We start from the raw sequence: 12,227 nt of genomic DNA on the forward strand, positions 1-12,227 counted from the left end.
GAAGGTGAATGAGACTGTATCCCCTAACTGGAACTGGGGCTTTGTTTTGTGTTTTTGCTCACTGGCGCGATGCTGCAAATGTATAAGCCTTTTATAGTGATGAAAATAAGAAAGTGCACCCTATTTCAATTCCAAGGTTTTACATACCAGGACTTCTCTTTTTTTTAAATAATCAGGTCCTTAGCAGGTCCCAAACTAATTTAAATACCTCAGGTGAACAGCAACACATATTTTATTGCAATGTTTTTTTTATTCAACAAAAGCTAAGTGAAAATGCAGAAGCAGAAAAAACTAATCAGATCCTTTTAGTCAGCAGCTTGTAGAACCACAGTTAGCAGCAATAACTGAAGTGATCATTTTCTGTATGACTTTATTAATCTCAATTTTTTTGGAGGAATTTTCATTCACTCTTCTTTATTGTCTTGCTTTCAGTTCATTGAGGTATGTGGGCATTCAGTTATGCACAGCTCTCCTAAATGCCACAGCATTTCAATCATGCTGAGGCTGCATGATCCACTCTGGGCCAAACTGATGGCCGCGCGTCTCTTTCTAGAATACTTTGGCATACAGATCAATTCATGGTCCCGTGCCTGCAAAATAAGCCCAAGTCATCACCCCTCCAGTGCTGTGCTCGACAATAGGTACGAGCTGTTTGTTCTCATATGCTGTGTTTTGATATCCCCAGACATAGTGCTGTCCATCATGGTCAAACATCTCTACTTTATTCTCATTTGTCCAAAGGACATTGTTCCAGAAATCTGGTTGTTTGTTCAGATCTGGTTTTACAAACCTGTGCTGTGCTGAGATGTTCTTTTTTGAGAGAAGAGGCTTCTCTTTGTAACCCCCCTATCCAACACCCTGAACAGGTCACTAGTGTGTTGTAGACGGAGACAGAAAGCCATTTGCACTTACATTTGCAGCTATGGGCAATGTAGAGTCACCAGTTAACCTAACCCAACTAACTCCATGTCTTTGGACTGTGGGAGGAATCTAGAGTACCTGGAGGGAACCCATGCAGACATGAGGAAAACATACAAACTCCACACAGAAAGGACTCAGCCAGATGGTGGATTCAAACCAGGACCTTTTTGTTGTGGTGTTAACCACTGCACCACCATGCTACCCTAGTTCAATTCATCCCTTTTCTATTCCCCAGGTTTCTCAATGGTGCAGTATAATCTGTACACCACTGTTTCAGGCTGAATGATAATAACCCCTCTGCTGTTAAATTGCTAAAACTGTATGGATTTTCAGGTCAGGGCAAAATTTGATCGCAGAGGATTTAAAAGATATTTCATGCTCATTTTTTTAACATTAAACAATAAGCGTGGAACATCTTTTAACCTGCTAAGAGATGATCTGGTATTTTAGAACTTAAACTTAAAGAACCAGCTAAAGATTATACTGCCAGGTAACACTGGCAGCCGCCAGTATTTATCTATTTATTTATTTTGCATTGTTAACTGCAAACAGCTAGGAATTGAGAATATCTTTCATACAAAGCAGGGATATATAATCCGACTTCTTCAACCTTCAGTCTGATACAGATACCTTTCTGCTGATACCAAGCTCGCATCTGATATTCAGTGTATAATAAGTATAATAAGGTGTATTCTCCCGTCTGAGAAGGTGACTGGGAATCATTGTTTTACACGTAAGGCAACATCAGGCTCAGCCTTGAACATTGATCTCCTAATTTCGTAACATAAATTGTCCAAAAACATCAAAGAATATTAATTTACTGAACTTTTTTTGTGAACTAAAGTGAATACAATAATAAATGTAAAAGTGTAATGGCGCTATTTATCAGGTGCTGTGAATTTATTTGCATTAGAGTCGTTTCCTCTCAAAGCAGTAGTGACTGTGTTTTTTACCCCTCGGACATAAAAGGCTGATGGGGTATTATTGTCACTCTGCTGGGCAAACAGGCAGGCCAATGACATGGACACCCAAATTTGAGAATGAGATAACTTGAGGAGTTTGAAATTAATAACATAAGTGCATCTACTAAAAATATTGGACTAGTTTTCAGGTTTTCTGAAAATCTTGTGAATGCGATAACTTAACAGCAAGGCGATGTAGGATTTTAAAATTGATACCAAAGGTGTGTCTGCTGTGAGGCTGATTTTTAGCACTGGCCGCTGCCGGTATTTTTCAGTCATGACAACTGATTTGACCACGATTTGCTGTTAGGTGTTACAGTTTTGCACACATATAATGAAAAGCTGGTGGTATAGCAGAGCTACTTGTTGACCTCTATGTTAGCTCACCTGCTAGCTCCTGCTATTATTTGGTGATATAAAGATAGAATAACACAGAACTGAACTAAATAGTTCGACACATTATTGATATCTGATCCCTGATTTTCCAAATCTTTCCCTTTAGAAATCATTTTAGCTGGAATGATTTTCATATACTTTCAAATCTTAAGAGAGCGTATACAGATCTACACTCACATTTCATTTTAATTTGTAGAAAATTGCTGCAATCCCTTTAAAATGAGGTTTTTCTTTTGTTTTCAGTATTACATCTGGAGAACAGGGTTTCTGCAGGCCTTGGGTGCTTCAGCTTGGCTACAAACTTTGAAAACCTTTTTAAAAATTTGTTTGCACCAAGGAATTCATGTGTATATAAGTTTTGTTTGTTGTGCTGTGCACTACGCTGACTGTGCAGACTTTTATGTGGCCGTGCGCGCATCTGCTTTCACACAACTTTCCATGTGTGGACGCATGCACCCCTGACCGAATGTGGTTTGACTGTTTGGATCCTGATGTGCCTTCACTGTGTTGCATTCCCATCCATATTTAGAGCCGTGCACTTGTGATCAGACCACCCAAGATGCTTTTAGTACAAAACAAGCACATGGCTGATTTTCCTAATTTTCAGAGAATTTACAACTCCAATTGGCAGACTTTTTTTTTGGCTTTCTTTATTTAAAATGTTTGTGTAAATCTTTACGTGCCCGTTTTCTGCGTGCCTGTAGGAAATTAGCAGCTTACTGCATAAAACGTGAGAAAAGAAATCTGCTCAAACAGAATAGCAGTTGAGGTAAAAGATTTATAATTTTTGCAAGCGTGAAGCATATCTTAACGTGACAGTGAGCCACAGAAATATTCCACCGGTGGTGTTTTAGAGGACTGCATTTGTTATCATCATTATTATGAGTGTTTATCAGCCATAAACTGGTCCATAAATGTCTCATTTCTTTGGAGAACACAGTCTTTTGGTGCTAAAACTATAGACAAGTCTCAGCTTCCACGTCGCGACTCAGAAAGATGTGATAGCTGTTTAATTTTTTGTTTGTTTGGTTGGTTTTTAATACATTCGTTCATATTTTATCCACGTGAAGCCATTCATTCTTTCTAGCTCTGATCCTGACCTCCAGAGAGCTTACTGTTCTCTCTCTCAGCCGGAAGATGGTGGTACAAGGTTGTTGTCATTGTATTTGTCATAGCTACGTCTCGTTCTTCTCTCTTGCCTCCTGTTGTTGCTGACTTATTAGGTTGGTCCTCTGCCATTTGGAGATATACCAAATCATATTATTCAGTCGGTCATGGATTAGGCGAGGAGGAGAAAAACAGTGGCTGGGGGATGATCAAACAGGGCCCACATTCACCTCACACTGACAGACTAACCGGGAGACAAAGAGATTGGAGGGGCAAGGCAAGGGGTCTGATTTTATGGGGAGGGGTGGAGGGTAAAGTTTAAGATGTTTTGTGCAGATTATTGGCTAAATTTGGATTTGCCTTCCATTGGTATATGTTGGCATCACAGCTCCGTGCGCGCATGCCCGGATCTCTGCGAGCTCCTCGTTTCCTCAGTGCACCATCGGGCCCGGCGGCGGAGAGGGAGGGAGAGAGCGAGCGAGTGAGTCACCCAGCAGATGAAAGAGTCAAAGTAAAAGCTCTGCCATCCCAAAAAAAAAACATCACACAGCTCCCTCGCTCACTTTTTGAAGTCATCCAAGAGGAGGGAGGGAAGCGACACACTTTTTTCCAATCGCATTAAAACATGGCGTCAGGCAGCTCCCATCTTGTTGCACGCTATAGATTACACTTTGGTTTGAAGTGGAGTTTTAAGTGGGACACCACTATGTTGTTGTTTTTTAGTTGTGTGTGTGTGTGTAGCGAAGGGGAAAATCTCTCAGTTCAACTGAAAATCATGCTGCACCTTAACATCAGTAACATCAATCCAAAATACACTGAAGACATAAATAGAGATGTACCTACACAGAGAAGTCTAAACCGAATTTCATTGCGACTCTGCGAGATTTCAGTGAATAACTGAGACGATTCTGCGTGTTCTTGTGTTAAGTCACAGCTTGACTGTCAACTCAAGTTAAGACCAATGCCTGTGAACAGTTAACGCACAAATCTGGGCACAGAAAGCATGACTGAGACACTTTCAGCATCTGATTCAGCATTCGAAGCGTTTAAATCCTCAAACTTCTTTTTTTTTTATCCCAGCCTTAAGATGTAGGTTAGATTTTAATCCCTTTCACACTGATGGCAAAAGGATATAATTGGTTTTCTGTTATAAAGATCCAGCTGGTGGAGTGTGTAATCACTGAACATTTGGGATGTTGCGTGTGTCTGCGTATTTGATGTATGTTTATCTGCCTGTGCGTGCCCGTGATGCATTATTTCTGTGCTGTGTATGAAGCGGCACTGACAGTTAGCAGCAGGGATGAAGAGAATCACTACTGACAGGCAGTGATGGCAAACTGTGAAATGGAAATAAAGCCTCTTGTCATTACAGCAGCAACTCTCTCTCGCACACGCAGATACACAGGCGAGCGCAGCAAGACAGCAATGATTACAGACAAACGAGCAAATAACATCTCCCAGCTCTCCCTCACTAGCAGATTGAACTCAAATTGTTATGAGAGTCATGCGCGGTGAACAGAGAATCGTTTTGAATGCTTACAAATACTGCTGCCACTAAAACTGAAGGCTTTGTGGAGCAATGGAGAAAAGCTTCTCTTTGAAATCGCTTTCTTTCCTTCAACAAACGAACCCCCACAAATCTGCTCCCCAGCGTGTCGTACACAACTTGTTGTATGCGGGGTTAAACCACCAACAGCCATTAAGAGAACATGTTGTAACTCACTGTAACGTCCCGGCTTTTTACCTAACCACTTTTCGGATTGGAGTCCGCACTGTGTCCTTTCGATGTGTCTTGTGATATCATCCTTGCGTAAGCAAGTATTGACTTTAGTTTTGTGCCTTTTGTCAGAGTTCAGCTTTAGGACGATGCTGAAAACCATAATTGCCCTTTAGCAATGTGAGATGATTGGAAACACATCGCAGAAAAATGCCATATGGAAGCAATATCCTGTCCAAGATGGAAGAGATTTTGGAAATAAAACCTTGTTTTCGGAGAAGTTGGGATTGCTGTTTTAAATGTAAATAAAAACAAATGCAATGATTTGCAAGATATTTAAACCCCATTTTTAATTAAGTGGTGAAACTAAGGAATGTTCTAGTTCTTTGAAATATATGCTCAGTTAGAACTTGTTGACAGCAATTCTTTGCAAAAACAAAGTTGGAAAAGTCACATCGTGCTTAAAAACAAAGTGGGAAATGTCTCGCAGTGGATCAAGTTAGTCAGTAACATGACTGAGTGCTAAAAGAACATCCCAGAGTGGCTGAGTCTTTTAGAAGTAAAGATAGGGAGTGGTTTACCCCTCTCTGTGAAAGACTGTTTGGGCAACATATTGCAAAGAATTTGGGAATTTCATCATCTATGGTGCATTGTGTAATTAAAAGATTGAGGGAATCTGGAGAAATCTCTGTACACAAGGGACAAGGCTGAAAACCAATATTGGCTGTCTGTGACCATCTGGTCCACAGGCGGTACTGCAAAACAAAAAAGAAATAAATCATTGCATGGACTCAGGAACTCATATAAAAATAACTGAACATAGTTTGTCTTTGCTGCCATAAGTACAATGTGGCACGAATGCAAAAGAAAACAAACATGCATAGTAGCAAAGCAGAAAACTTTCCTGAGGTCTGAAGAATCAAAAATTGGAAAACTTTCTTTCTAGTGAGATGGAGCTCCTTGCTTGTTGTCAGTGCTAAGAGTTTAGACGTTGGCAATGCATAATGATTAGCATTAGATGGATATTTGGGAAAGGCATCAGGGTTATAATATGTAGTGTGCACAGAGGTGCAGTGGTTAGGGCTGTTGCCTCACAGCAAGAAGGTCGCAGAGAACGAGATTGCTTGTCTTCCTTGTACCTGTTTAGAGTCTCTCCAGGTACCCCAGTTTCCTCCCACAGTCCAATTACACGCAGGTTAGGTTGATTCTAAATTACTTGACTGTGAATGAGCATGATTGTCTGGCTGTGTTGGCCCCACGATAGACTGTGACCTATCCAATTTGTACCCCGCCTCTTACCCCTGACAACTAGGATAGGCTCCAGTTCATGGAATATATTCCAACAATATGCTTTTTCCTTTTTTGGGGGGAGAAGCTACGCAGTCATCCACAGTAGCTTTTTTTCAGTGTGGACATTGTTTATTTCAGTAAAACAATACCAAACTGCATTCTGCACAAAAACAAAGCTTCAAAGAAAAAAAAGGAAAGTACAGGTGTTAAATTGGCTTCGGTACAGTCTAGGTAAAAGGTACTTGTGGGAATGGGATACCATTTTGCTTTTGATTTCCTTAGTTCAAGCACTTTGAGATTTTTGTTATAAGGAGAGGTGATGAAACACATCCCAACTTCTTTTTGAAATGCTTTGCATGTATGAAATTCGTTATTCGTTAATTTAGTAAAGTTTGAACATTTGATGTGTTTTCTACTGCTGAAAACTGTGACACAAACATTACCATGCAGTGACTACATTGATTACACTAAGAAATGTTTACCTTAGCTGCTTCCTCCTTTAGCAAGAATACAGCCGTCTGTTGTGAACAAAGGGATTGCACACCTTGAGCAAATCTCATTTCCAGCAACAGATCAAACTCTGGATGTGTGTTTGGCCTTCATGCATCCTGTTTGTCTGCTGTGTCTGTTTGAATAAGTGTGACTTGTGTGCGTATCGTTAAGTGTGTGAGAGAAAGTCCCCCCCCCCCCCTCGCTTTCTTTGTGCCACTCATGTCCCCATCCTTTTTAAGTGTGCCCATGTATCCATGTGTGCCCGTGTCTGTGTGTGTGTTTGGCCTGCTTCCCATTGCAGATTATTAATTAAGTCCTGGTAAGCGGTGCATGCCTTACCTTCAGATCTACTTCCACTTTCTTTAGCACACACTGGTATCTGCGCACGCACACACACACACAAAGATGAACACACTTCAAAGCAGCTGCACTCCACACCGCTAGGATTAAGAGGCGATTGAAGAGCCTGATACAGCCTCAAAGTGCCTTCAGCGCAAAAATGCCTTTGGCAGGGCGCAGGTACTCTCTTTGAAAGTTCTTACACACTCACACAGACACACACATATGGATGGGCTTTTAATTTAGCACTGTTTTCCCTTTGTATTTGTCACAGTCCAAATGGGGTATTTTTCACTGCGTGTACTATCCATATTTTCTTCTACTTCTGTCCATTTTTATGTGTGTTTAGATGGTAGAGGTTTATAATGTTTGAAGTTTTTTTTAAATACTTTTTTATAATACTTCCTGCTGAAATCCCCCGAGTGACTTCAGGTAAAAGGAATAAGTTAGTAGCAAGCTCTTTGTGATTTTATAAAAAATCTGAGCCTGTTTGTGTGTCAGTATGACCACATGCTAAAGGTACAGTCAGTAATTTGAGGTCATTTAATGGAAAATAAGGATATATAGTGTGTAATTAGATCTTCCAACAAATTGATTCATTCTCAAACTTATAATTAATGTATTAAAAATAAATGGGAGTTGGTTGGCATTGGTTTGTGAAGGCTCCCATGTTCCCTTACTATATTTGAATACAGTGACCAGGTAGGACAGCTCCCTTCCAACTGATCGCATTTTATGTAGAGAGACCTGCATTTTCAGGCTGAAGTTATAAAGGATCATATCTATGTTTTATCATCGGGGGAGGGGTCATCTTCACCAAAACCACGAAGGAAAGAGACAGCACCACTGGCATCTGTGTAAAATGTCATACTCTTCCTTTGCATCTCAAGCCTTATCTCATAATATAAAGTCAGGGCAAAAATGTCCATAAACATGCTTATTTATTCCCAGTGTTGTCACAACTCCTTGTTGTCAGCAGATTAGACATGTGACACTCCGTCTCCGCTTGACAAGAAATAGCTAAACCACAACAGCTGGTTACAAGCTAACATCATACCAGCTAATGTTAGACTTGAGTGTCCTAAAAATCTCACTTGTCTTTCTTATCCATCTATTTATTCTTTTCCACTTGTCCTTATCAGGGTCGCCGGGGGGCTGGAGCCTATCCTAGTTGTCATAGGGTGAAAGGTGGGATATATCCTGGACAGGTAGCCAGTCTGTCACAGGTCTAACAATGACAGACAGACAACCATTCACACTCACATTCACACCTATTGACAATTTAAAATCACCTGTTACCTTCACCCCACTCTCCCATATCTTTGACCTGTTGGATGAAACCCAAGTACCTGGAGAGAACCTACACAAACAGGGAAAACCTGCTGAGGACCTTCTTGCTGAGGCAATAGTGCTAACCAGTTTCAGTTTTTTCCTTCTGATAAACAGTTTAATTAGATTCATATGAGAGTTTATTCGCCAAGTGTCTGAGTCCACTTCAAAGAAAGTTTCACTAAAGGCAGTTAGCAGCAGCTAACAGAGGCTAATAGCAGCGCTTACCAGTAGTTCAGGATATCTTCAACAACTCACCTCAGTGTGACTGTCGTGGGTCAGAAGTGAGTTTCACGGACTCATCAAATTATATTACAGTCCTTTGACAAAGATTCCCGGCTTCCTCCTGAGTAAATAAAGGTGGACACTACTCATCCAGCATTGACAGCTGAGGTAAACAGTGGACTGAATCTGGATCGCCTCCAAGCAGTAATAGAAACATTCCAGCCAGCTGGGGCCATTATGGGGTGCAGTTTAAATTTAATGTTTTTGATCTCTTGGCTGTTGAAAACATGTTCGAGGGGCAAGAAAACACAACTCAGTTTACTGCACTTTGCAGTCTACTGATGTCAACTTGAATCTTGGTCTAGCTGTGAAAATTTTACACACTGTAAATTTAAACCCATGTACATGTGAACCTACAGTCTCACATTGTGCAGTATAAACATCACCTAAATTAACTGTAGAGACGATTATGTGTAAATGGAGAAATAGATACATTTAAGACTCTTCTTTCATCTTTTTTTTAAATTTTTCTAAATATAGAACACGAACAATACACAAATATTCGTTATTATAACAGAGTCACTCACAATATGGAGCAGAGCTGAGACAGAAAATGTAAAAAAAGAACTCCATTTGTTTCCCTTTCGCACAGACAGTTCATTCTCTCGTCTTTCCTACGCCCTCCTTTGTCCTCCGCGCTCTCATCAGCTGCTTTAGGGCCCCTGGGGACAAGCGGGCCGCCACTCAAAGAGTCCTGGCGCAGGAAGACAGGGCTTGTATCCTTGGTGATGGCTCTGTGTTTCCGTGGTGACAGGTGTGTCCGTTCAGAGCGGACGGCCGTGTTTGTCAGGAAGTGTTTGGAAGGGGTGCGGAGTCCAAACGCAGCTCAGGTGTTGATGGCTGTGAGTGGGAGTGTTCAGCGGAGCAGTGTTTGTTCATGAGTTGTCTGTCTGTCAGTGGCTGTCAGGAGAGTCAAGTAAGTGTTTGTGTGCGCAAAAGAGAGAGAATCATGTTTACTACAGTTTAGAATAACTTTCTGAATACATCTCTGCATGGCTGATGGTTTACAGTTGTGTGTTTTTCAGGAATTTAGAAGAAGAAATATATTAAACTGTGGCCCCTTTTTTAGTGGCATAGCAACTGAAGCGTCTAAATAATATATAGCATATAAATGCTGATTTCTGTAGTTTTACAGCAGAATGTGAGACTTAAGTTTAATCCTCGTCCACTGAAAAGCTTTGCCTGGCCTTCACATAATGACCTCTGTCCCCCATTAATTCAACCCTTAGTGTTTCCTTAGTACTTGTATGGACCACATCCACGTCCATACAGGCCGCTACTGATGTCCCTGTAGAATTCCAGCACTTCACACCTAATTATCTCACTCCACAGTTCAGCCTCTTATTCAAACTCTGGCAGCACAACACAGCTAGCTGAAAGGAGAAAGATCTCGCATTAGAAACACACAGCCTTTGCTTCCAGCTGGCTAGCTTCCCATAGAGAAACAACGGAAAACAAAAGAGACGAGCAACGCTCACTAAACTTCCAGCAACAATCGCCATTCACTTCTATTCTGTCTCCGCCCTGTTTAGTTTCCCAGCTTCTCTCAAATGTCTCCCTCGCTTTTTTTTTTCTTACCCTATAGCTAATTGGCAGCAACATTTTAATTCCCCCACCCCTCACCGTAGCCCCTCGTCTTGTTAAGTGATGAATTGTTGGCAGGGGATCAAAGGGGAGTGGTGCCCACTGTGCACTGTGCCCATCGCTACCTGCTGGCACACATGAGCGCTGGGAGTGGCGCGGAGCCAAGGGGCCGCAGGCGTGCTCAACAGGGACACACTGCCAAGAGGCAGAGGTCAGCACAAAAGTGTGTGTGTGTGTGTGAGAGGATGGTTAGGTTGGGAGGGTAATGTGTCTCTGTGCACTTCCTAACGGAAGATTGAATTTCACTACCCTGTCTCTCTTTGTGTCCCTCAACCTGCCCGTCTGCATATCTCTTTCTCACACTCTCCTCTCCCTTCTTCTCCTTGCAGACCAACAGCAGGCTGAAGCAGATTGAGAGGGAGTACAGTCAGAAGCTTGCCAAATCTGCCCAGGTAATCAGTTTTCACTTCTGCCCTTTCATTTCATATTCTTGTTTTTCTACTCGACTATGTGATGGAACAGACAAAATGTACTGATGGGGGAAAGGTGGTGACACACACACACACACACACTGCAAGCTGCCATGGCCTTTTCTCTTAAGCACATGTGCACGGGCGCAAATGTACGAGAGAGTGCACGCAGAACATTCGTGTCAGTGCCAGAGCACGAAAGTTCATATTAGAGTGAAATTTGTAAAGCTTTGCTATCTGACTTTTATCAGCCCCTCTTTCATCCCTGTGTCCAAAGTCAGAGCATTTTTATCAGGCTTCAAATTTACACACAATTCTTCTCCTTATCTTTGCTAGCCTTAGATTAGAATTAATATTTGCTCTCTGAAAGCTGCACCAATCAAACACCGACACATGAGTTGAAAGGGCTGGAATGAGTGCAACCACTACACTTACATTCATGTGGTGATCAGACACAAATCCAGGAAACTTTTGCCAAACATTAATATATCAATTGTGTCTTTTAAGTTTGTTCAGCTGCCCCCCAGTGGCCACAATTCCCCGGGTATAAAATATCTTGGCACTCTCTTAAGAGATTTTTCCTCCCACAGGACAATCACCAGGATTTAGAAAAGGGGGAGAAAAAAGAAAAAGAGTTGCAAAAACACAAGCAGTCCAGCTCTTTGTGTGATGCTGCCGCGGCCCCCAAGTGTACTACGGCTCTCTCATGGGAGCTACACAGCCCGAGCAAACTGTTAAGCCGGCGAAACATCTTGAAAACATATCGGTGAAAGTCCTTTTCATATACCATACCTGTCTGTCCATCACCTGGCTACACTTCAAATCCAGGAAATGTGTTTAACATTACTTCTTGTGTCCTTAGGCCACATGAAATCGAGTTAATTCTTCTGTCCAAACAGATATAACTTCTTCGGACACACGTTGCCATTCAGCACGACGTCTCAGAAAGTTCTGGCAGCTTTCACCTCACCAGTTCAAAGATCCAAAAACACCCTAAGTAGTGTTTACATTACAAAAAGAAAAGTGGTTTCTTCTTGATTATGTAGCAGGCTAAAATATTACAATCATTTGGCCGTAATTGCACCTCGTTACCCAAAGAGGAGATTCAAAAAGGCTGGGGGGGAGGGTGACGAGGGGGAGGAGAAGGTTGTTGTTTTTCTTTCTTTCTTTCTTCTCCTCTTTAAATCTCCCCCATTTCGGGTTGGTTGGCAGAGGCTCCGAGTTGAAAGCGGGGTTGACAAGCAGATGTTGTGAGGAAAAACGGTAGCTTATTAGGTTACACAATGCTCAACTTCAAAAGGAGTTGGGTGCTGTGCGAAAGTTTAGCCTCTGCCC

At 41.7% G+C, this 12,227-nt stretch overlaps 1 protein-coding gene and 1 long non-coding RNA gene across 10 annotated transcripts in view; one reads left to right on the forward strand and one right to left on the reverse strand.

Moving 5' to 3' along the window:
- cep112 (centrosomal protein 112) overlaps positions 1-12,227 on the forward strand; it is a 130,338-nt gene that overhangs the window by 83,218 nt on the left and 34,893 nt on the right. For all 9 annotated transcript variants that reach the window (XM_026165044.2, XM_026165048.2, XM_026165045.2 and 6 more), the window contains one exon: positions 10,812-10,874. In XM_026165044.2, coding sequence (XP_026020829.1) covers positions 10,812-10,874 — 63 coding nt within the window. The remainder of the gene's footprint in view (positions 1-10,811; positions 10,875-12,227) is intronic.
- LOC145428549 (uncharacterized) lies at positions 5,428-9,679 on the reverse strand. Its single transcript, XR_013908842.1, has 3 exons — positions 9,366-9,679; positions 8,812-8,899; positions 5,428-5,858 (listed from the first exon to the last, which is right to left on the reverse strand). It is a non-coding gene; the product is annotated as an uncharacterized LOC145428549 (long non-coding RNA).

Source organism: Astatotilapia calliptera, chromosome 4 (genome assembly GCF_964374335.1).
Source record: "Astatotilapia calliptera chromosome 4, fAstCal68.1, whole genome shotgun sequence".
Classification (NCBI taxonomy): Eukaryota; Metazoa; Chordata; class Actinopteri; order Cichliformes; family Cichlidae; genus Astatotilapia; species Astatotilapia calliptera.